The sequence below is a fragment of the Osmia lignaria genome, chromosome 2, assembly GCF_051020975.1.
Source record: "Osmia lignaria lignaria isolate PbOS001 chromosome 2, iyOsmLign1, whole genome shotgun sequence".
Lineage (NCBI taxonomy): Eukaryota > Metazoa > Arthropoda > Insecta > Hymenoptera > Megachilidae > Osmia > Osmia lignaria.
The window spans coordinates 2,085,449-2,112,457 of NC_135033.1; the positions used below are offsets into that span (position 1 = coordinate 2,085,449).

The 27,009-nt window shown below is 39.4% G+C and overlaps 1 protein-coding gene across 1 annotated transcript in view; it reads right to left on the reverse strand.

Moving 5' to 3' along the window:
• LOC117606021 (ras-like protein family member 10B) overlaps positions 1 to 27,009 on the reverse strand; it is a 166,805-nt gene that overhangs the window by 74,820 nt on the left and 64,976 nt on the right. Inside the window, exon 3 of the mRNA XM_034327980.2 lies at positions 17,378 to 17,614. Coding sequence (XP_034183871.1) covers positions 17,378 to 17,614 — 237 coding nt within the window. The remainder of the gene's footprint in view (positions 1 to 17,377; positions 17,615 to 27,009) is intronic.

The following is a 27,009-nucleotide window of genomic DNA, read 5'->3' on the forward strand; positions in this document are numbered from 1 at the left end:
TATTTAGCTTCATTTTAGTCAGAAAAATCTTCTCCACATGATAGTGAAATTTTTATTAACAAAAAGTACAAAATAAAAAACTTTATTCTGTGCATTAGTATGGTCACATTGACACGGGGCATTTAAATGAAGGCAATAAATCCCGGTTTTAGTCCCTCTTTCGTCTTTAGCTACTGACTCTTTCTAATCAGTGTTTACTGACTAGGCAATCAAATTTGAAAAATGATTCTCCTATTCCATAACAGTTGCGGAGTGGACCGGCAATAATTATGTACATTTATCGAGTTTTCACTGTATATGGTGCAAGTTTTATAATTCATCTTTCTGGCATACCATTTTAAGTATTCTATCTGTAATTTAATTGATGAGAAAAACATGATTATAAATATGAATAAAAAAGTTTGATGGTTGCACACATTAGTACATGTATTGTTTCATTCTCGAACCTCTTTCTCTTTCTTTTCTATGTCTGGCAGGAATCAAAATCGGCTCGAGCCTGTTGCAATTGTAACAGATGTGGCAACAGCGTGACAGAAGTCTTAATACGTTGCGGCAACTATGCCATACTTCTGACTATATTTGCGTAGCTGTTTGTGGTGTCAAATTAGAATTTACATTTATCGACTGATTTCTGTTTTTATCGACCCCGATGATAACGTGGTCAAATATACCGTCAATGCCTCTGACGGAAAATCAGTGAACTATTCTTCCGTCTATTTAACGTCTGATGCGTGCAAATCGTAAATTTCGTTTTACGTCTTCCAGAAGTGATAAATTGTGAAAAATCGAATTTCAGTGACATTGTGCTAGTTCAAGGAAGGGTGGTCTGGTGTGCTATGGGTGAAAAAACCATTAAATCGTCCAATATTTGCTAAAATGCAGCCGAACGCAGCATTCGGCAGCCATGTTGTTTGCTTACAACAGCGTCTGTCTCAATCTTACAGTGTCGAAAATATCATTTTTCTCAACGTATGGTGTTTATTAGCGTTCAAACGGACCAGACCACCCTATGGTGAAGTCTACCCGTGGGTGCTATACCCACGAAAATTTCATTTGTGCAATTATCGAGACGAAAAACGAAATCTACGAAATCGAGTGTCTCTCTCACGCATGGCGTATACGTGCATGCTTTCCGTTGATTGTGTGAGTGCACGCATACAGGTCATGGCACAAGGAGTCTGTGCCCTTAAGATGTGGCGGTTTCCCCCAGAAGTTTCAGGGAGTGGTCCAACAGTGTCTAGAGCGATTTTATCAAACGCTTCCAATGATGTGTCCGTGATCAGCATCGGTTGTCGAGTTTTCGCTCTTACTAGCTTCTGTTCCTGACAGCTTTTGCATTTCCTGATGAACTCTTGAATATCATTTCTCATTCCTGGCCATGAATATTTTGCTCTTATACGCTTGTAGGTTTTTGTTACTCCTTTATGTCCTCCTAATAGACTGCTATGAACTTCCTCTATTATTTGCTTTCGGATGTTTTCCAATGGTAACCTTGTTGTTCCCAGGCATAGGGTAATCTCTATGCTGGTATCCTCAAATACTTTATTAATAAGGGCTTGATATTTCTGAATGGTAGGTCGATCCTGCTTCCTGGTTGTGGTCAGTCGAATATTTGTTGTCCTGGTTTCTCTGAGGGCGGTTTTCAAGTTTTGCAGTGCCGAAATGATGGCTTCTTCTTTGATTTTTTCCCAAAAATTCTGTGTAACAAAAACGGTAAAGATTTGAAATTCTTGCCTGGGTGTGATAATCACTTGTCCCTTTTTTGGATTATTGTTGCTGAGGTCCTCCTTTTCGAGATAACCAACATCGACAAGCATTCTTCTTCCAGGATCACTTAGTTGACAATCGGCGGATGTCAAATGTACGTAGTTTCCCTTTGTGGCGATGAGCGTTTCTTCGCAAGTTATTATTTTACAGCGGCCGTGATCATATTGCTCTTCTTCCGATGATGAGTCTTCCGGGTGTGATGATAATGAGTTCGCTGCTGATTCGTAGCAGATGGGTAGAGTATTGCTAAGGTGCATTGGAGTGCTTTCTTGAATTTGTATACTCGGTGGAGTCTGCGGTCTGGCAGGTTGCAGGGGTGGTTGTAAACCTTGGACATCTGGTCCGTCTGTTGGTAGTGTAGGAGAGGCAGGCAGTTCCACGACCGTAGCCGCAGGCCTTATGATAGTCTGACCGTTTTCCCCTTCGTCGAAGGGTATTAAATCTTCAGTATTTTGTGGAGTCTCGGAAGTGGTTGGACTTGGTATGAAATGACTAGCGGTTTGAATGGAATGCGCTATTGGCATAAATGGAGAGGTTGGATTGATATCGTCCTGTAGTTCCAAAAGGTTTTGTGAAGGAGTAGGTAATGGTGATCTTATGATTGGTGTGATCCTGTCGGTTGGATCTTGATATATTTTCCTTCCTCTAACTGATCGAGGTTGAGGCGTGATTGTCGCTTCATCAGAACTGCTGGTATCTTCCGTGTATGTTGGTCTTTTCTCCCGATCTCGTCGCAATTCATGGATGCGTCGACCAATGGTGTCCGGCTGAGGGTCCGGGTTTGGTATTGGCACTTTGAACTCCTTGTCTTCTCGTGGAATCAAAGGGAGACAGACTGTAGGAAGGTTCCGAGATAAAGCGTCTGCGTTCTTGTTTATTTTTCCAGGTTTGTGAATGACATCGTACTCGTACTCTAAAAGTCTTAATTTCCACTTTATCAGCCGTGAAGTGGGGTCTTTAACTGAATGTAACCAAACAAGAGGTCGGTGATCCGTGACAAGTGTAAATCTTCGTCCGAAGACATATGGTCGGAAATACTGCACTGCGTATACCATGGCTAGACACTCTTTTTCTGTTGCTGAATAATTTCTTTCGGCAGGATTCAGACTTCGGGAAGCGTATGCAATTGGTAAGTCTCGTCCAATTTCCCTTTGGCTTAAAACTGCCCCAATCGCATGATCCGAAGTATCCGTTGTGATAATAAATGGCCGTTCAAAATCTGGATATTGTAGTATTGGTTGTGTACAGAGTTCTTTACACAATAGTTCAAAACTCCCTTGTTGTTCTTCAGTCCATTGGAAAGGGGTTCCTTTTCCCAACAGCTGAACCAGTGGTTTTGCCTTTAGAGAGTAATCCTTGATGAATCGGCGATAGTATCCCGTCAGTCCTAGAAACTGTTGCACATTCTTCTGTGTTTTTGGAATCGGAAAGTTTTTACGGCGTGAAGTTTTTTAGGATCCGGTTTAACCCCGTCAGCAGACAAAATGTGTCCCAGTAGGCAACCTCTTTGCGTAGGAATTCGCATTTATTAGTCTGTAGAGTAAGTCCATATTCCTTGAGGCGATCGAATAGTTTTTTAACCTTAATTTCGTGTTCACGCAGTGATGAAGAGAAAACAATCATGTCATTTATGAACACAAGTACGTTTTCCAGGCCTGATGTTACCCGATTCATGACGCGTTGGAATGTCGGTGGTGCGTTCTTCAAACCAAAAGGCATGCGCACAAACTCGAAATGTCCATGTGGGGTTGTAAACGCGGTCTTCTGTCTGTCCTTTGGGTTCATTTCAATCTGATGAAATCCATTTGCCAAATCAAATATTGAGAAGTATTTTGCTCCGCCTACTTTGTCTAATATTTTTTGAATATTAGGTAATGGAAACTTGTCGCCTGTTGTTTTTTCGTTTAATGCACGGAAGTCGATTACCATTCGCCAACGTTTGTTACCATCAGCGTCCGGTTTCTTCGGCACAATCCATAAAGGAGAATTGTACGGTGAATTGGATGGTTTAATAATACCCTGCGATAGCAGAGCTCCCACCTGTCGTTGTATCTCCTCCTGATGTACCGGTGGGTATCGATACTGTCTAGTATTAATCGGAATGTCGTCTGTTGTGTAAATAGAGTGATGAAAATTTGGGACCTTGCCCAAGTTATCTCCAGGTAGGAAAAATCTATCCGAAAACTCCCTGACAATTTTAAACACATGTTGTCGTTCTTCAGAGTTGAGATGATCGGTCCTTAGAAGTTCTTCGATACGCGTGGTTCTGTCTTCCTTTGTTTCCTTTGCTAGATACGAAGGTATAGGATCGTCATCCGATGAGTCAAAAATCTCATACGGATGTATGCGTTGTGGTTCAATGTCGATTTCGATTTCGTCTTCTAAACTGCTGCTTCTCCAATGTAGACCTCTTCAAGTGTCTTGATTCGTGCTAGGTACCCTTCCTTAACCTCCGGATTTGCGACTGGAACTGCAATTTGGAGAGCTGTGCGTCCTGGTAATCGATGTTTAATTGACAATACTGGATGCAGTTCCATCTCCTCAGCGTTACTGAAGAATATAGGTTTAATAGGTTGGTTACGAGTTACCAAGGTTTTATGATAATAGGAAATTTCAGCCCATTCCTGTAATAAAAAAGGGCTTCCTATGAGTCCATCAACGGAATTAGGCAAGTCCTCTACTACGTAAAATTCTGTAGCAAATCCATCAATTTGCAGACTGGTAGTTCCCAAGGTTCGAATTGTCGATGATGCGAGCCCAGCGATTTTAAGACCTTCCTTTGATGTGATTCCGGCCTTTTCTCCCAGAGCGTGAAGAACTACCAAATTTACGGAGGCTCCTCCATCGATTAGAAATTCTCCCGTTCCTTTTTCCAGTTCTGGAACCTTGATCCTGATGCGCGGGGTTGGTGCTTCCTTGATTCGTCTTCCTGTTTCTGGTCTGCAAAACGAACCATTTTCCGGCGATCTTCGTTGCGTTCGCTCACCGCCTCGCCGTTTGGGTGAGCGTTGTTGGAGTTTAAAGGTTTCCTCAAAGGTGAGAAATTCCCTCCTAACTCCCTTCGATATCGAAATCGAGGTCTTTCACGGCGAGGTGATTTTTCGCAATCCTTCCAATCGTGTCCGACCGTACTGCAGTTTGCGCAATAAAATTCGTAAACATCGTGTTTGGTGTTGAACGGCTCATCATATTTTGGCGCCTCCAGTGAGTGGTTTGGAGAGCGAGAATAATCATGCTTACGCAACGTCAACGCCGTTGCGCGTGAAGCTCGTTCTTCGAACTCCGGTTCGGAACCAGATGTGCTGTGATCCCTTGGTCTTTACCGGTAGGGCGACGGTGACTGAGGATAAACACGCCTGTGTTCCCTATCTCGAGGACGTCTCCAGCTGAGAAATTCCTCTTCTCTGCGACGGCTAGGCGATACCTTCTCTTGAATCTGTCGTCGGTTCATGAGACGACGTTCAATTTGTAACACAGCTTCGTACGCCTCTTCTAAAGTTTTAATCTTTTTATCCAGAGCGGCGATTCTCTAGGCCACACGCTCCGGTAAACCCTCAAGGAAATTCTCCAGGATGTCCATTTCCATCTCCTTGATGAGCTGATCCACGTTGGTGGTGTACCTCTCGCGGATCGCGATACGAGATCCATGGGCAAGTTTGCTGGCTCTTTCGATGTACTTCCTTAGCAATTCGTTCTCACGGATTTTAAGGCGCGAAACCTCAGCTTGGAAATACGCCAAGTTCTTCCCAGGAGCGTATCGTTTTTTCAAATGTTGTAACAATTGAGTTACACTTTCGAATTGTTTATCTTGTATACTAATCCTCAGATACTCTGCTTCCGACGTATCTGGTATTAACGCGAGCCCGTTTTCTACACTCTGAGCGAAAACCGACAAAGCTGGATTCTCGCCATCGAAAGTGGGTATCGGCGCGGTAGCGAATTGAATACAATTACGCTGTGTTAACAAGGCCATAGAATTAGCCATTGTTAAGGTAAGATTCGCGACTTCGTCAGCCGAAAGCCTGGTATCTGGCATTTTAACGCGAAAAATCCTACAGAACAATTATAATACAAATCCAGTTGTATCCACGGTATCCTTACGGATATTTATCAGTGGATCCCACCGCTGCCACCAGTTTTGTTACGAGCCGGAGGGGGCGGCTGCGTAGCCGGGGCTTAATTTAGGTATATGGTATTTATTAATGGCTTGACCAGTGTTGTTATTAACACTGGGAGCCTAAGGAAGTAGACGTGGAGACGAACCTACGTATGGCTAACGTAGGGAGCTCCAGGAGGTTGGCTATAGTGGACGAACCTACGTATGGCTAACGTAGGGAGCCACAGGAAAGGTGTAGAGTGGAGGACGAACCTACGTATGGCTAACGTAGGGGGCCTCAGGAGCGTGATATGCGGACGAACCTACGTATGGCTAACGTAGGGGGCCTCAGGAGCGTGATATGCGGACGAACCTACGTATGGCTAACGTAGGCAGCCGCAGGAAGCGTTAGTATTAGGTCTCGTAACTTGATTGATGTACCTCGAGCGGTAAAGGTACACCTTAGTGGGTTTCTGGATAGTAAATATAATTGAATAATAGGATGTAAGTTAAAAATAATGTGAGTTTATTCTCTATTCCGGGACCTTACAATTGTTGTGTGTAATTGTCGCGGTGTTCAATGAATTAAACTCAAGGTTGCAAGTTTTAAATGAGTTGAATAAATAGAAATTAGTTTCGATTCCGCGAAGCAAGAATCTAATCCTTCTCGGTTTTCACGAACGCGAGCAAACGGGGCGGACTACAACGATTAGAATAATGCTTAACAGCAGACAATGTACTGTATAGTTACTGTGAGTGCTTGAAGGGGACTTGAATACCCGATCTCGCAGAGTTTCCTCGTTGCAAAGATTATCCGTAAAAGAACGTACTGACGTGTAACGAACTGATTCTAGACTTCAACTAGACCCGAGGTGCCCTTGACGCTACCCTTTTTATACTCAAAAATTAGAGTAAAAGAGTGGTGGGGACTGACTCTACGTGACCCGTAGGACCGCGCCCTTGCTTTGCGTTGGTCTCGAATTTTCTAGAAGACGGTTGGTGTCGGGTGCACCCATCCGATTCCATATAAGGAAATTTTTTGAGAAAGGTTTGTAACACCATATAAGGAAATTTCCGAGACGGATACGTAACACCCCTTCCCCTCAAAATTTCATCTTGATCGGCGACCGGTCGTATTCGGAACTTCATCCTTGATTAATAATTATCATTTCATAATTACGTAAAATTCCGAATAGCAACTACGTAACTACGGTAACTACCAGAAACCGTTGAACGAAAATGAACGAACGAATTAGAAAAAGAAAGGAACACCAAAGTAAGGGATTGAAGATTTTCGTCTAGCCTAGCGTCTTGACCAATCACCGTACACGCGACGCTCCCGAAACGTACCCAGATTCGTCGAAACGTCCCCACACAGGACGACGATCGTGCGACGAGCCCTTCAGGCGATGATCGCGATCGGAATTCGACACTCTTGGTCGATCAATCGTAAGTACGTGATCAGGAGCCCGTGTGTCCGAGAAACAGAGTTATTCTCGAACTTCGCGTAATTTTCTGCTCGGCAAGTCCTCCGCGTAGCGAGGCAGAGTGTCGTGAGGGTGAAAATCGCGAATTCGGAATAAGGACTCAGTGACGCGCACGCTAATTTTTCTTCCTACCTAAAATTCTATCATTTTCTTTCTTTATTTTTATCCGTTGTTCGCGTAGTTTTTCGTATTAACTTCATTATCGCGTATAATCAATTAACTTTTTAATCTTCGTAATTCGTTAATCGTTGTGAACCTGTTTCTCGTCAACGTCTCGTTCCGTTTAATTCAATTTCGCCCCGACAAGTGCCTGATCGACGAATATCTTATCGTTCCTTTGGCGTTCCAGATCATCAAGCGAATACCGAGCGATTTTCAAAAGCAAATATATCATTATCTTGTTTTATTTAAACACCGATTTGGTAAGTCGATCCAATTACATTTCCGAAACACGACGCGACGGTCAAAATCTGGCAAAACGGGTGATCTGATAAGCCTTCGGGTTCCGAGAGTCTCTCGCGTCAGATCGTTCCAACAATTGAGGTATTGCAGATTTATACTTTATCGAATATTTTCGCAGTGCGTCTATTTCGTAAGCCTATTCTAACACCTCAAAAGGGGCGCCTTGGTCAGTCTTCGGGTTCCGAGAGTCCCTCAGTCCAAGGCGTTCTCAGTGCGGTACAAATCCGCTAGTTTTTTAATCGACTTCGAAAAGGAGGAGGTTACTCAATTCGATCAGTATGTATACCGATTACTCCGAGATGGATGGACCAATCGGAACGAAACCTTTTGCATCTTGTAGGGTATGTCTTCCGATTGATCCCATTAAAAAAAAATTTTTCATTTTTTCATTGTTATTGCAAAATACATTAAGTTTTTAATCTCAAGGTTGGACGATTTCAATGATCTTTTAATATGTTGTCGGGGGCATGATTCTGAACAACTTTTTCCTTATGCTTAATTAACGGAAAGCTTTAGTTTCCGAGATATTCGTGAAAAACTATTGTTACTACTACATTGAATTCTACGTATGCCTACGTGTCTCTACCGGTGTATGAGTCAGCATGCAGTCGCCGATTCTCTACTGTTTCTATATACATATGTATACTCTGCAAGGCATGTACCGATCGCGATGAAACCTTTTGCATTTAATAAGAGATATTTCCGCGATGATCCCACTTGCAGAAATGTATGGAACTTGTTAGCGTTGAAAACTATCGTTATTGTAATTAACCAATAAGAACGGTAAACCACCTTTCGGCATCCTACAAATACTGCTCGTTCCACTAAAAAGTGTGTAATAAAATAATTTTTAACAAAAAATACAACCGACTTCAAAATGCACTAAAAAGTATGAAATAATTTCTACTTCATTTATACAAATACCCAACAGCTATTAATAAAACCTATTTACTCGTTAAATCGTATACTAAATACATTTCAACCTTTACGGAGGCGGCGCAAAATTAATAATACCCGAATATACGATGATGCCAATAACGATTTGATAGGTTGCTGACGCCTGAACTAGGATCTTCCTAGTAGAAGAAAGTTTTTAATTTTGCGCCGCCTCCGAAAAGGTTGATGTTGAAATTCGCACTATGCGTTAGATATCCTCGCGCCAATTTGCGGCGCCGTTTTGGCGCTTCCGTTTCGCGCCCTCGATGTTCGATAGATCTGCGCTTGGACCTTGTGCTTGGAGAAAACGTTTTTGCTTGTTCTGAATATATTTTGTTTCTCTTTTACTCATGTGGTGCACACTATCATTTTATTTGCCTTAACCACGCTCTGCTACCATCGACAGGTTATGGGCCCAGACGATACCGCGTATTAAAGAATTAAGGTAAAAATAGTTAAGTTCCTGAAAAGCACGTGGTGCGTCGAGCAGAAAGTGAGGTTAACTCTGAACCGGCCACGTGGGAAAGATATTTCTTCCTGCGTCAAGTATAAGCCATGAGTCAATCAAATTCAATACGAATTGAACTGCTTGGAAAGGACAACTATGATACGTGGCGTATGCAAGCTGAGGCTTTATTGATCAAAAATGACGCGTGGGGATATATAAATGGTGAAATAATGCTTAAGGAAACTGCCTCGGAAAATGAAGTCCGTATCTGGAAGACAATGGACAAGAAGGCAAGGTCAGATTTAATTTTATCTATACACCCATCTCAATTAAGTCAAATAAAGTCCTGCGAAACTTCTCGTGAAGTTTGGTTGAAATTAGAATCGATCTATCGAACAAAAGGCCCTGCTCGCAAGGCAACGTTATTGAAGCAATTGACTTTACATAAGATGCAAGAGGGTCAAGATATCAGAGAACATATGAACAATTTCTTTGATGCAGTCGATAAGTTGCAAAATATGGATATTGAAATTAACGAAGATCTCCTAGCCATTATGTTATTGTATAGTTTGCCAAGTAATTTTGAAAACTTTCGTTGTGCAATAGAAGCCAGGGACGAGTTGCCTTCACCAGAGAACTTAAGATTAAAGATTTTAGAGGAGAGCGATGCTCGAAAAGGAAATGTTCCTGGAACAGTTCAAGACGCTTTCTCAATTGGCAAGAATTTTCAACGAAACCCAAAACTCAAACCAAGGACAGAAAGCAATGAAAAACAGGAACCCAAAGAAGCATTTAAGTTTAGATGTAACTATTGCAAGAAATTTGGCCATAAATTTACTGAATGCAAAAAGAGAAAGAATGCAAACAAGCATAAGGCTAATAACGCAGAACAGGACTGTTTGTATGCTTCGGCCATTAAACATTCTGCATTAACAGTTTCACGTAATTCCAGGTGGTGTCTGGACAGTGGTTGCACTTCACATATGTGTCAAGACGAAGGGAGATTTAAAGAATTACAAACGTCTGAGTACAAAAATTTGAATTTAGCAAGTTCTGAAACGACAGAAATCAAAGGCAAAGGCATAGTTCAGATTACCAATAACGAACATGTATTTAATCTATTGGATACACTTTATGTACCAGATCTAAGAACTGATTTGTTATCAGTAGCGAAAATTACTGATCAGGGTCATCACGTTATTTTCAGAAAGAATTCTGCTGAAGTTAGAAATAAAGATAATAAAATTCTTTTAAGAGCAAATCGTAACGATGGCCTTTATTGTATAGAAGAAAATAATGAACATGCCAGGAAAATAATGCCAGAAAAGTCAAAACTGTTGGAATGGCATCGGAGATATGGCCATCTAAATGCAACAGACTTAAAGAAAATTGTGAAGAACAAGCTTGCACATGGAATAAATCTCGAACTGAATGAGCAGCTTCCTCCATGTGAGATATGTTTGAAAGGAAAATTTACACGATTACCATTCCCAAAGAAATCAGAAAGAAAAACTGAAATATTGGATATTGTACACATTGACATTTGTGGTCCAATGCGAACTCAGTCCTTGGGTGGATCGAGGTACTTCATGGTGCTCGTGGATGATCATTCCAGATGGTGCGAAATCAGATTTTTGAAAAGCAAGAGTGATGCATTAACTGAGTTTAAAAAGTTTAAGAATCTGGTGGAGAATCAAACAGAAAAAAGGCTAAAATGTATACAATCCGATAATGGAAAAGAATTCTGCAATCAGGAGTTCGACAAATACTTGAATCAGTGTGGCATACGTAGACGATTAACAGTCACACACACTCCACAGCAGAATGGCATCGCAGAAAGACGGAATAGGACGCTGGTAGAAATGGCAAGGTGTTTATTGCTGGAATCTAATTTGTCACCTGCATTTTGGGCAGAGGCAATATCAACAGCGAACTATATCAGAAATAGAAGTCCGTCTAGTAGCCTCGATGGGGAAACCCCCTTTAAAATGTGGACAGGTAAGGCGCCTGTGGTATCCCACTTTAGAACATTCGGCTGTAAAAGTGTTGTCCTCGATCGCAATCCTGGAAAAGGAAAAATGGATCCACGAGCCAAGAGCGGGATATTCGTAGGATATTCTTCAGAATCTAAGGCATATAAAGTATGGATCCCGAACGAAAGGAAAATGGACACAGCCAGAGATGTAAAATTCTTAAATGATTTCCAAACGAACTACAAATATGAAGAATTTATGGTTGAGGGGGGGCAAGAGATTTTGGAAGAACGAACACATATAGATATTCCAGTTAATCCTCCTATTGAAGAAGTTGAAGAAAACGAAACAATTATTGACGATGATGAACCTGTGTTTCATGATGCCAGTGAAAATACTCCGATTCAAGTAAATAGAGGACCTGGACGACCAAGGTTGTTGAGGACAGGGAAACCAGGCAGGCCAAGAAAAATATACGACACAGCAATGATAGTTCAAAATGATCAGTACGTGGAACCAAGCAACGTAAAAGAAGCGATGAATAGTCCAGAAAAAGAATTGTGGCTAGAGGCCATGAAGACTGAATATAACTCCCTTATTGACAACAATACTTGGGATCTGGTAAGTAGACCCAGAAATACTAAAGTATTAACGAATAGATGGGTTTTCAAGGTAAAAACGAAACAAGATGGATCCTTGGATAAATTTAAAGCGAGGTTGGTTGCGCGTGGAGATCAGCAAACGAAAGGAATCGACTATGACGAGGTGTTTGCTCCAGTCGCTAGATACGAGACCATTAGAACCTTTCTAGCATGCTGTGTGGAGAAACAAATGTACGTTCATCAAATGGACGTGGTCACAGCATACGTCCAAGGAGACTTGACAGATGAACTCTACATGGTTCAACCGGAGATGTTCAAGGACGCTTCTCAAGAAGAAAAAGTGTGTAAGTTAAAGAAACCTCTATACGGCTTGAAACAAGCAGGCAGAGAATGGTATCAAAAATTGAATCGTTATTTAGCGAGTATAAACTTTAAGAAAAACGCGGCTAATCCCTGTGTGTATACAGATTCAGATGAAAATAGCGATGTCATAATCGTAGTATATGTAGATGATTTATTAATCGGATCAAAGAGTTTAAGTAGGATACATAAAGTTAAAGAGTTACTAAAACGTAAGTTTAAGATGAATGATCTCGGCGAGATTAAAGATATTTTAGGTATGCATATTGATAGGGAAGCTGGAAATGGAAGCATGAAAATATCACAGCGCCGATACACGGAAAATTTGTTAAAACGGTTCGGAATGGATAATTGTAAACCTTCGGCAACCCCGTTGGAGCCAAATGAAAAATTTGTAAAGGCGGATGCTTCACAATCCGACGAGAATACATTAGAAACTCGAGGAAAGCAATATCGTGAGTTAGTAGGGAGTTTAATATATCTGGCTAACGCGACACGCCCAGACATTGCATTTGCAGCGAGTGCATTAAGTCGATTTTGTGATAATCCAGACATAAGTCATTGGCAAAAGGCAAAACGCGTATTAAGATATTTACGCGGAACAACAGATTATGCGATAACATATACCAAAGGAAATACCAAATTACAAGCGTACGTAGACTCTGACTGGGCAGGCGATGTAGTTGATAGACATTCGTGCACTGGATACGTTGTAACCTTAGCGGGTGGTCCAATTAGTTGGGGAACAAGGAAGCAGAAATGCGTTGCGTTGTCAACTATGGAGGCCGAATACATAGCGCTTTCAGAAGTCACGAAAGAAGTCGTATATTTAAGGGAACTACTGTACCATATTAAACTTAAGGAATTCATACCAGATGCATCGACCGTATTCTGCGACAATCAGAGCGCAATAACCCTATGTAGGGATAGCGTTCACCATTCTAGAAGTAAGCATGTAGATATAAGGTATCACTACTCACGTGAAGCACAGGAAAATGGCAACATTAGCGTGGAGTATCTAAGCACAAATGATATGATAGCCGATATGTTCACTAAGTCATTACCAAAAATAAAACATCTAAAGTGTGTAAAGTTACTCAATATGCAAAATTAACATGCGCGATTCATTGACGCGCGGATAAGGGGGAGTGTTGAAATTCGCGCTATGCGTTAGATATCCTCGCGCCAATTTGCGGCGCCGTTTTGGCGCTTCCGTTTCGCGCCCTCGATGTTCGATAGTTCTGCGCTTGGACCTTGTGCTTGTAGAAAACGTTTTTGCTTGTTCTGAATATATTTTTTTTCTCTTTTACTCATGTGGTGCACACTATCATTTTATTTGCCTTAACCACGCTCTGCTACCATCGACAGTTGAAATGTATTTAGTATACGATTTAACGAGTAAATAGATTTTATTAATAGCTGTTGGGTATTTGTATAAATGAAGTAGAAATTATTTCATACTTTTTAGTGCATTTCGAAGTCGGTTGTATTTTTTGTTAAAAATTATTTTATCAAATCAACGAATTGTTATCCAGATATAAAGGCGAAATAGTCGTACCTGTTAGCGTCAGCACGTGTGCAAAGGTTGACACGTGGCAGGGTCATTGCATTTGGGGCTTTGACCTGTTTTTCAAAGATTTCTCAGGATTCTTTAAGCTATCGATACCCCGAGCCATACGTCTGTCATCGGACTTAGGCCGGCGGTAGTTGATATTTGAGGTGCGACAAATTCTAAGAGTCGCGGATGTTTTGTTTATGGAACGGCGATAGAGAGTTCGATCGCCGATCCTCGAAGGAACGCGCGTGTGGCCGATGACCCGAAGTCATGGTGCTGCATGGCACGTGTAAAAAGATAAGGGTGTTCTAGAAGGATCTGGCCACAGAGTGGGGAAGATCTTGCATCTTCTGGTAGGAGGACCATGAGGAACGGCATGGCACTTATCCCAGAACCGTGATCGAACTCGCCTCGTAGAAATTATATCTAACATACTCGTGTTACGTCCGGTCAAAACATCGATACGCCTCAAATTGTGTCTCAAAGTGTTATTACCGCGGATAATTTAATTTGTCAACCTATACAATAAGCATCTTTACACTTATCAAAATTCATGAACATTGTTACATAGAACTGGTGATTTTCTAAATTCAGTAAAATCTCATATTCAACTCAGTTTCTAAATTGAACTTTTTCTACCATTTTCTTTTGTACAGAATAAATTATTTTGCAATTAAACTAGTTTCTTTATCTAAACAGTATCACATTTATTTCAAACAGCTACCATCACATAGTCTTAAAACCACGCTTACCAACACATATAGTTTCAAGGAGGGACCCGTACGGGACCCAGAGCACCGATGAACCCAACGAAAGACTAATTACCTAATTATTGAAAACTAACATCATCGTTTTCCGTCTTTTAATCGTTTTGGGCGTAGAGAACGCTTAACCACGTTAAACGCGCTCAAGACTGGTGGCACTGAATACCTAACCATCGCGCAAAAATCGGGAGAAGGAATTAGCTATAGTTTTGTAACCATCTAATTGCAACTCTATCAGCTAATTTCTATTATTCCAATTTACGTTGCGCCGTCGCACGCGCAATATAATGCAGGCAACAAGAGATTAGGTTCAAACAACGACTAAAACTGTTCTACCAGTTCAGTTTTTTTATTGTACTACGCCAACGGGGTGCCAAGCCGTTCGTTCGCGATCCACGTCAGACCCGGTTTTCGTAGCCGATATTGCAGTCCCTGAAACCGCGCGCTATACGCGCTTGAATTGGTCGGTGTTTTTTGTTAATAACTCGAAAATCAAGCCTTAACCAACATTTTGGCAAAGGAAAAAGTTGTTTAGAATCGCCTTATCAATCATCCCTCTTCGGCTGTCGAGGTAGTCGCGTGACACCCTGTATATCCTACTAAATATGAAAGGTTTCATCGCGAACGATACATTCCTTGCAGAGTAACATGAAGGCGTAGATTTTTTGCTATTTGCAATGAAAGTCGTTAGCAATGAAAAAATTCAAAATAGTTTCTTTACAGTACCAATCGGAAATTATACTCAACAACATGCAAAAAGTTTCGTTCTGATTTGTCCATCCGCCTCGGCGTAATCGGTGAACATACATAAAAAAAAAATATATATATATATATATATACACATCGAATTGAGTATCCGCCTCCTTTTCGAAGTCGGATAAAAAAGAAATGTGTGAAGTTTTAGATATAATACTGATACAACTCAATGACAGATTTACTGCTTTGCATGAGGTCGCAAACGACTTCAGTTTTTTAAATGGACACGCTTTACAAATAATGCCGCTAGATGATCTTAAACGATGTGCAACAGACCTTTGTATGTATGTGAAATTGAGAGTTTCAAATATCAAGCCATGGAAGTTTTTGAAAATTTAGGTGATATGGACGCTTTTCAAATCTTGCAAAAAAATTACAAACTGTCATTACAAAACACGTATCCATATCTAGACATAGCATTAAGGATTTTCATAACAACGCCTGTAACAACAGCTTCCTGCGAACGTTCGTTTAGCAAATTAAAAATTGTAAAATCGTACCTTCGTTCTTCTATTGGACAAGAGCGATTAACAAACATGTCTATAATATCAATTGAAAAAGATGTTGCCAAGACATTAAATTATGACGACATAATAGATGTGTTTGCAAATGAAAAAGCGAGAAAAATGATTTTATAAAATATGAGGAACTGTTTTGTTTCATTATATTATTTTAACATATACCTATGTTTTGTATTTCTTCTAGTTTGTCGTCATTGAATACGAATATTTATTCATATAAATACCTTGACAAATACATTATTGTATATACAGGCAACTCATTTTGATGAGGTTAATAGTATTTAATATATCGCATTTAGTAAAATTTAAATTATTACATTAAAATTTTTAATTTTTTTTGTCATTATTGGGTTACGGGGAGGCACAAGTTAGACACTTGCCACAGGCGCTTCATACCCTCGTTACGGCACTGCTAAAAGATACTTGGAATTTGCGGATGTATTTTGTCGATTTTTCCTCTACTTTGGACACTCATATTGTTAGATATCAACACAATTTCGTTGAACCATGACCAGACCGCCCTGCATTGGACCTTCCTCTTTCGAATGAGCCCTCACCTAGCCCCAAATCTTCTCATATAAGGACGAAAAGTGTATTCCCGTAAACCCCTTTTTAGGCCCATTTTTGCCAGTAATGTCACCTCGCTGCATTACCCATGTCTATCCCCTTAAGGGTCAATAGAAATGACCTTGGCACCTCTGGCGGAGTAGAAGTAAAACATAAAAAAGTAATTAATTTTTTCTGGACCCAATTCTGAAAAAATCTCATCCTAAGTATGATATTCATACTGAAGAGAAGTATACTCATCGACGTATAGAGTGCTTTTTGGGAAAAAATGGTAAAAATTAATTTTCTAAAAAAATATATCTTTATAAAATTTCAAAAGCCAAATTGCAAAATCGAGCTCTGTACGCCGTTGTATAATTATACAAAGAATATTTTTCAAAAAGTATGATGACAAAATATTGCTTCCTCGCCTTACAATCTTTAAATTACGGAATCGTTAAATTTCAACCCTTTTATATCAGCATGGCTGTTTGACTACCGTCCTTCTCTTTGTATAGGAGACTCTCGTTATATTGCCCCCGATATGACTCTAGAAGCGAAAAATTTATCAAGCTTCCAAGCTCTTATTTGGAGAGGAAAGATCAAATAGAAATGTATTATTTTTATAGACTATGAATGGTGCAAGAGTGACACTAGTATGCTTTAAAATCCATACGAGCGTCAAATCGTTCATGTGGTAATATAACGAGAGTTTACTGTGTACAGGAGAGACAATGATATTCCAGAGTTTCTCAATTTGGCCGTACGAGGTCCTTAAAATCAATTCAGACTTGGGTCGTCACTCCTATTGGCTATTGAAGATTGCAGATTTAAAGAATAAATGTACTGTACGCGTCTGCTAAGTTGAGACTCCTAACGAATTGGGTCTGATTGGTCGGAGCTAGATGGCCAGGCTAAGACACGCACACTTATACAGTTGACCCACACGCATTTTCGCTATTCGCTTACTAGGTTACAACTACTAGTAGAAATGAAGTGTGTCGCGTGACAGAGAAAAAGAAAGGTATACGCATCGACAGAGAAAAAGAACGGTAGGCGTCACCTCGAGTCTCAACTTAGTGGACGCATACAGTACTTACGTACCTGAAAGGTGTCCTGATTGCTGAGATCGAACACAAGCACGTAGGCGTTCGCACTTCGCAAGCCGTAATAACGGAAGTCCGTCCATTCGAGGTGCGAGCTGACCGGAAAGTATGGGATTGTCGGTAAATCCGTGATTTTTAGCTCGTATAATCGATCGGCCAGTACCACGCTCGGATAGAAAGTCTCTCTGCGCTCGGTTGGTCTATATTCCTCGGAGAATTCGCTCCACACGAATTGCTGTAACACACAAACCAGAATCAACATCAACACCCTTTCACGATCGTTTTCATTGGGAAGGATAAATAATACGAATCCTGGGATTTGCTTGGAACTCTTGGGAACTGTCCATCGTTTGATTTGAAACGCTGCGCGAATCCGACGACCGATTGAAACAAATAAAATTATTCTTAATTATTTGCGGTCGTAATTATTGTAAACATGGGTATTTCGTTGGAAATATCCCGGGGTTCGACCGCAAACAGTTAGTTTTAGTGAATTCGTTACTGAATAAATAAAAATAATAATATTAATTTTGTATTTAGAAAATGTTACATTTTTTATAAAATAATATTTCAAGTATTACATATTTGTATTGAAGGTTGAATTTGTTATACATTTGCTATGATGTTTGCAATTCGTAACATAAGAATGTATACGCTACATTATATTAAGTAGAAAAAGATATTTTTTTTATAAAAAATATTGTATTATATATTCAGTAATAAATATTTGTGTGCTGTGATTCTTACTATGTGTCCTAAAGACGATATGCTGGATTCTTATCAATTCTACAAATGGCCAAAAATTGTACACCTGCGGTCGCAAATGGTACAAAAAGTCTTATAATAATTTAATGACGTTTTAAATAATTATATGTATTTGAAACATTATTCAACTTATAATGTTTTGGGTTTCTGTGTATTTTTTTAATACACTGATGTATTCTTCCTTCTTGTGCAGTGCTGGATCGAGGGGAGATTTAACAATGAGAGGGGTTGCAGCTCTGGACTCCACTTTTCAGGGCGTCTCGTTCTGAGCCTTTAAATGTGGAATGACATGTTTTTTTATTATCGCCCTTTTTCTTTACGATTAAATGTTATTTAATTTTATTTAAAATAAATTAGCAGGCTTTTGAAAGTTTTATAGCCCCGGAGCGCCACAAATCTTAATCCAGTCCTGCTTGAGTGTGTTAGATGTTAAATAATTATTTTTAATACTACATGAAAAGATTATTTCAATTAATAATTCCACTTACTGTGTTTGAAATAAATATTTTCAACATGTTACAAAAATACCGAGATATATCTCGAAAATGAAGTCAGATGTTGCTAAATGTTAAAGAAACTTTCGATTTGTTTTCTCAAGGAGAATGTTCGGCCGTCGACGTTTACTTTTGTCGAGACCGAAGGTAGTTTATGACTTCAAGTGGTTCGGTGCGTAGACCACCGTGGACAGCCGATGTCTCGAAATACGAGTCGAGGCAGGGCTTTGTTTAGTTTTCACTAGGATCGGTCCTAACGTAAGCACGGCCATGTCGTAAATTATCTAAAGGTTTGTTATCGCCATTCACGACAAGTAAAGCCGAGTATCCACCTGTATCCAACGCCCGTATCGTATCACCGTTCCGAACCCTTTTGAATGGGCAGACGTTGCCTCGTTGCATGCCACGGCGTGCTACGGCTCGGACAATATTTTTTCGTTTCTTGATAGAAACGGTTCGGCAATAGGACTGGGCCACTACAGGCGAGGAGTTTCGTTTTGCTGCGTGCCGTTCCAAAGGAACGGAGGCAACGGACCTATCCGAAAAATTTGTCGATTCTTTGCCGTTGCATCGAAGGAAAGGTTTATGCATTTGCACTTGAGATAGCGTTTCGTGCCGTCACTTGGGTTTCAATTTATTTGAAATCTTGCGGTATTATTGGATTCATTTCAAAATCGATGAAATTATTTATGAACTTAATCTAATTTAATTTAGACAAATTTTATCGTCTAAATATATTTAAACAGATCAATTATCTTCGGTGATACGCTGTACATAAAAGAGCAATATTAATAAGAACCTCTGTGATTATTGAAAAAGGACAATGTTAATTTTCCAGAGATTTTTCCGTTGCCGAGTATCGAATGTTCTATTGGGCTGTGATACGGAGGTGAAGGAACGGGCCGATCCGAAAATTGTCGGTTTCTTGCTGTTCAAAGGATAGGTTCGGAGACCACTTGAAACGTAAAAACAACATACCCAGGCGAAGGCCCGAAATGCTATGTCAAGTGGAAACATGACACTTGAGGCTCGAGATAATATGATCTGGAATCGGATATATCAGTGAGATAATACTAATGCAATGACTGAACTTTGTTATTTTTCATTTTTTTCTTATAAAACTTTTACCAAGATATTTGTGACGTTTTTCTGATTAAAATGATACCAAACACGATATGGTTAGGACAATTACAATAAAGAAACAGCATGCAGGAAATCGAAACTTCTCGCCTATAGGAGTTTCTTTCAAGAAACGAAGAAATATTGTCCGAGCCGTAGCACGCCGTGGCATGCAACGAGGCAACGTCTGCCTATTCAAAAGGGTTCGGAACGGTGATACGATACGGGCGTTTGATACAGGTGGATACTCGGCTTAAGAGAGCAAGTAAGAACGAAAGCTAACTTTTCGGTCACCGCCCCTTTCGTGCGAAGGTTCTCGGGCGATCGACGTGCATTATTTAGTCTGAAAAGCAGCTTGTTACAGTTCGGATCGCGATCGACGACATGGTTCGTCCACGAGTGCAAGTTCGGAATTATTCACAATTACGCATATTATGGTCGTGACGACGACCCGTAGAGTTGGTTACAAGCATGTACCTCTCCAATTATACACTCAACCCTGATATCATGTAAGCTGTCGAGCGTCGACCTACCGGGTTGGTTACTACATGTAACCACCCGGACCCGCATTCGCTTACAGGGTCAAATATTACACTCATACTCGTGGCCTATATGGTCAAACATTACACGCGTATGCCTGGCCTGCATGGTCGGATGTTATAATTAAACACGATAACGTTTACCGTATGCACTTTCACCGGTCGTTAATATAAGCGAAACGTAATAATAAGAAAACAAGGGTTTTTTATGCCGACGGGCTTTTTCCCCATAAGCATGTACCGAGCCAATAAACGATTATTAATATTTCGGCTCAAAATCGTCTAAATTCATTTATTAATATACCCTCCTCCTCACACATATTAGTTCCTATTCTTTGAAACACGGGATCTCTCCATGTTGGAGAGATTTCGACGATACAGAGAATCTGTGATTTTTAGAATGTGATTTTCACAAATAGAAAAGATACAAAATCACACGATAAAAATAACAAAATATTTTGTTACAGAAAAATTAATATTCCATAATTATTTTTAACCCGAATAATTCATCAACCACTCTATAAACTCTCTCTCACCAAATTATCTACTAGTTAAAAAATCATCGTTTTTCGTTATAAAACCGTTCTTTAAGCAAAGCAAATTGTCTTGGGTAATAGAAAAAGCATGAAACACAGTAAGTGAATGTTCGGAACTATTATGTCGAAAATTCGAATTCCAATGTTTCCGGAATGCAATATCGAGTGCACGTTATTATCCACTCTACACGCCTGTTGCATGAAAGAGCACACACGTCTATGTATGTATGTGGTAGAGAAAGGTTTCACAGATACATACGTATATTTTGTTACAGATTTTTATCAAAAACTGCAGTTCTTGACATGTTTTCAGTTTTTAAAGATGGTGTTATAGATAGTTTAAATTAACCGCGAAATAATAACACTAGCGACAAATGAGCGCCATGTATATAATGTTTACGCGAGTGTCCTCTCCACGAACGAGAGAATGCGAGAGTCTTCTTCGCACGATTCGGTAGCCCGGTCGAGGACATGTAATAAGCCGTGTGTTAAATAAAATAGTTATACCTCTTATGGTGTAAAGTTTCTCTCCATACACAACAGATGGATATGATATTTAGAGTAGCTTCCGATGAAATATTTATTAGTATAAAGAAAACCTTCAAAATGTTAGTTTTTTAATTTTAAAAAATATACAAAAAAAATGAAGACAGTTTGTGTCTTTTAAATAGCACTGTATACTGCCATGCTAAGCATAATTGACATATGTATTTACAAAAATCTGGGGTAATTATTGAGATTAGGTTACACCTCACCGATTTTGATGAAACTTAAATATGTTATAAAACTCAACATTTTGAACAACTTTTTCCTATACATATACCGTCGCTCGGCCTTAGTTTTCGAGATATTTTCAAAAAACTGCTACTACTACTACAATGAATTCTACGTATACCTATGCATGTACGGCGGCGTATGCGTCAGCAACCGACCGCCGCTTATCTACTGTTTTCACAAATACATTGCGGTGGCGAAAAGCCATAGATATATGTAACGGGTAAATGTTTTAAAACAAATAATTGTTTCGAAACCATACTTATTGTTAGTCGGGAGAACAAATTTTTCGGAACGAATAGCAGGCATTGGATTCTTAAAGGCGTGGGCGAGGCCTCACACCTGCCTCATAAAATATAACCTAACCTAACCTTACCTAATTATTCTATTGAAGGAGGATGCATAACTGTGTAAATATGTAAATAGGGTAATTAAGTTAGGTTAGGTTATAATTTATGGGGAGGGGGTGCCGATGATTTTAGATTTTGAACTTTTTCGGAGGCAATATGTATCTATAGATTAAACAAATATAAACCGTCAATACGGTGTTAAAAAGGTCATCCGTTATATCCATGGCTTTTCGACCGCCGCGATGCCTTTGTGAAAACAGTAGATAAGCGGCGGTCCGATGGTGACGCATACGCCGCCGTACATCCATAGGTATACGTAGAATTCATTGTAGTAGTAGCAGCAGTTTTAGAAAAAATCTCGAAAACTATGGCCGAGCGGTGGTTATATGTATAGGAAAAAGTTGTTCAAAATGTTGAGTTTTACAACATATTTAAATTTCATCAAAATCGGTGAGGTGTAACCTAATCTCAATAATTACGAAAAAAATTTGGTCCTCTTCACCGATTTTCGTGACCTTGAAATATGTTGTCAAGGTCATCATTCTGAACAACTTTTCCCTATACATGTTACCGCCGCTCGGCGTTAGTTTCCGAGATATTCGTAAAAAACTGAACTTATACTTATGTCACCAGTACACTGTATTCCGGGAAAAATGGAGATTGAATAGTGATTGAAAGAGTGATTGAAGTGGTTTGAGGTTAGGATTAGGGTTAGGTTAGGTTTAGGTTAGGTTTAGGTTTACTGCGTACATGGCGTAATACCAGAGCTAATATTCCTCGTTATGGAACTCGTATGTCTCATTACGTGGAATATATAGTTGAGTTTTTATTCCGACGTCAACACGATGTTAATGAGCGTATAATGATATTTTTCGACATGATGGGCGAAATGTTTCCGATTTCTGACAAAACACAAAATGAATAATAGGTATACAATATATAAAAAGTGAAAGAAAGAGTAATTATAACGTGAAAAAATCAAAAACAAAACCCTAACCCTAACCCTAACCTCAAACCACTTCAATCACTCTTTCAATCACCATTCAGTCTTCATTTTTCCCGGAATACAGTGTACTCGTAATCTAAGTTTAACTAAAGATTTTTGTAAATATCTCGGAAACTAAGGCCGAGCGGCGGTAACATGTATAGGAAAAAGTTGTTCAGAATGATGACCTTGACAACATATTTCAAGGTCACGAAAATCGGTGAGGAGGGCAAACTTCTAACTAATTACCAAAGATTTTTGCAAATATCCTGGAAACTAAGGCCGAGCGGCGGTAACATGTACAGTAAAATTGCATGTTGCATGTTGCGTATCTGATGTATCTTTGGTGTACGGCCTGCCTTATACATATGTACAGTTTTATTATTATTTTAATAAATAAATATAATTCAAACCATATCGTGTTTGGTACCATTTTAATCAGAAAAATCTCACAAATGCGTTGTAAAAGTTTCATTAAGAAAAAGTTAAACATAAAAAAGTTTTATCGTTCAATTAGTATTAGTCACACCGATATTACTAACCGATATTACTAACGCCGAGCGGCTCGGTTCGGCTTGGGGGGATCCCACCAAGTGGGGGGGATAGCGATGTTGCATATATCCAGCCAAACTTTTGTTGCATATTTTACTGTATATGCAACAAAAGTTTGGCTGGATATATGCAACATCGCTATCCCTCCACTTGGGGGGATCACCCTAAGCCGAACCGAGCCGCTCGGCGAGGAATGGGTGTATTATGATCCGACCGTAATATCGGTGTGACTAATACTAATTGAACGATAAAACTTTTTTATTTTTAACTTTCTCTTAATGAAACTTTTACTAACGCATTTGTGAGATTTTTCTGATTAAGATGGTACCAAACACCATATGATTTGAATTATATTTATTTATTAAAATAATAATAAAACTGTACATATGTATAAGGCAGGCCGTACACCAAAGATACATCAAACACGCAACATGCAACATGCAACACGTTGCATGTTGTGTACGAACGTAGAATAGGTATCGCGGCACGGTACAAACGATTTGTACGGACACAGAATCGGTACCAAGACTGGATATATGCAACGTACAAATGCCCAGAATCGACACCGCGGCTGGATATATGAAACATTAAATGCCCAGAATCGACACCTCGACTGGATATATGCAACGTTTAAATGCCCAGAATCGACACCTCGGCTGGATATATGCAACGTTTGAAACCCGAGCCGACACCGCAACCGGTTTTCATTTCCAATCGTCCTTTGCTTTTCGCCACTTTTAACATCAATTTTAGCAAGTAATTATAATTCAAACTATATCGTGTTTGGTACCACTTTAATCACAAAAATCTCACCAATGCGATAGTACAAGTTTCATTAAAAAAAAGTCAAAAATAAAAAAGTTTTTTGATTCAATTAGTATTAGTCACACCGATACGTTTCGGCTCTTTCCTTTGATCATCGGACCTCTCTCTTTCCGCCACTGTCTGTCCTTTTCTACGTTCACGCTTGGCTGCTCGTCGCGTGTAACCCTAGATTAGACACCTCGACTGGATATATGCAACGTCTGGGTCCCAATGTTTGTTGCATATATCCAGCTTTTACCGTATAGGGAAAAGTTGTTCAGAATGATGACCTTGACAACATATTTCAAGGTCTCGCAAATCGGTGAGGAGCACCCACTTCTAAATAATTACCAAAAATTTTTCATTTTTTCATTGTTATTGCAAAATACAGGAAGTTTTTAATCCCAAGATTGGTCGATTTTAATGACCTTTTAATATGTTATCGGGGGCATGATTCTAAACAACTTTTTCATTATGCATAATTAACGGAAAGCTTTAGTTTCCTAGATATTCGTGAAAATCTACTGTTACTACTACATTGAATTCTACGTATGCCTACGTGTCTCTACCGGTCCATGAATCAGCATGCAGTCGCCGATTCTTTACTGTTTTTTCTATACATGTGTACTCTGATGGGAACCTATGAAATCGTTATTGGCAGCATTGTATATTCAGGTATTTTTAATTTTGCGCCGCGCCGCCACCGAGAAGGTTGAAATGTATTTAGTACCTATACTATTTAACGAGTAAATAGGTTTTATTAATAGCTGTTGGGTATTTGTATAAATGAAATAGAAATTATTTCATTAGGAAATAGAAATTATTTCATACTTTTTAGTGCATTTCGAAGTCGGTTGTATTTTTTGTTAAAAATTATTTTATATTGCTTCAGACTCTTCATATGTTTAATACAGTGATTGTTACACCGATTCAAAATAAAGTCAATCTATTAGCCAATTGAATTTAATATCTATAAAAAATAAATGGATTGTAAAGGGATAACCTTTTTATTCAGATTGTCAATTTTGTAGATTATAACTGTTTAAAAATATTTTCAGTATTTCATGATCTTTTTTTTTTAATTCTCCCTTTCTTGCTTTAACAAATAATTTTTATTGCTATTTTATTCTTTCAATTTTATTTTTATTTGTATTCCATCAAAACATTACTGTTGTAATATTTCCTTTTATTATATGTACATAAAATTTCTTAAGAATTTAGCCTTAATTAACGGGGAAGTAAATAAGTAGATTGAAATCCACCAAAAAGGTTTGCTTTTGGCATGTTTCTCGATTAAGTACTCCATAAGCCCTTTCGAAGATTTTTAATTTCCTCAAGAAGCGGGTGATAGGGTCGTGAAGCGGAAACTAGTCTCGGAAAATGAACGGAAGTCATTCATATCTTGTGAAACGGTGTTCGTCACGGTTAGATCGAAAATCCGTACACCTTTCACCACTTGCATTGATTGACCGAATATCGATTAACCTTCCGTTTCTTTTTTCTTTAGTTTCTTATGCTTTCAACGAAATAAGGTTTTCAGAGTTAATTGACTTAACAAAATTTATACAGATTTTTGGAACCATTTTCAATATTAAAATTGCAACGGTGCAATGAAGATTTTTTCTTTCATTTTGTTATCATTTTGTTACTATTTTTTTGACATATTTAATTAATTTCTGTTCTTTATCTTTTTTTATATAAATAATTAATATTTTAGGTATTATGTTAGTCACCAAATATTCAATAGTATAAATTAAAACAATAGGATAGTTTAAAATATTACTGACGATGAGATTGCACTCAGGGCTGTGACTAGGTCCCATTGCAAAGCGGGGCCCGCATAAAAAGGTTTGTAATTATTAGATTGCCACTTTTTTCCCCTTCCTTTGCTTCTTGTCTTTTTTCTTCTTTTTCCTTCCTTATCTCCGGTTCTACCGTTCTGGCCTTCACCTCCTCCGCATACTCTGCCTTCTTTTCTCTCTTGGGTTTGTTTGCTACTTCCGCCCCTTCTCCCTCTTCCTTCTCTCTTTCTTCCTCTTCTCTGCCTTCACCCTTTATGTCCCCTTCCCGTTCCCTGTTCCCTTCCAGGATTACCTTATTCTCTGTTCCCCCTAGAAGATTCATAAAGTGTCTTCTCCATTCTTCCTCCTTTATGCCTGTTTTTACCCGCCCTCTTCTTTTTCTCTCCCTGTTTATTATCCTCCACACTTCTCCTTCCGTTCTTGCTTCTTCTGCCTCTTTAGCGAATTTCTCATTTTCTTTTTCCTTTTTTTCCTCACACAGTCTTTTGTACTCCCTTTTGGCCCTCCTGTAGCTCTGCCCCTCCGTCCTCCCTTTCCTCCAGTCTCTTAGCGCCTTTCTCGCTTCTCCCTTCTTCTCCATGCACTCCTCGTCCCACTAACCCTTTCTCTTGCATGCCCTCTTCATTTCTCAAGCCCTTTTCTAAATTCTTCCATCATTATCTCGATATCCTCTTCTAGTTTTCCCCTCCTCATCTCTCTCCACGCAATTTCATTTCTAAATCTTTCCTTTCCCTGCTCCGACCAGTTTCCTCTCGGCACTGGTCTTCTTTTTTCCTCTTCTTCTTTCCGCTCTCCTTCCTTTCCTTCCAGTTTCACTATCAGCGGGTGATGGTCTGAGTCAATTCTGTCCCCTATTTCCATTCTCTTGATCCTCACCTTCCCGGCTTCCTCCGTAATTATGTAGTCTATC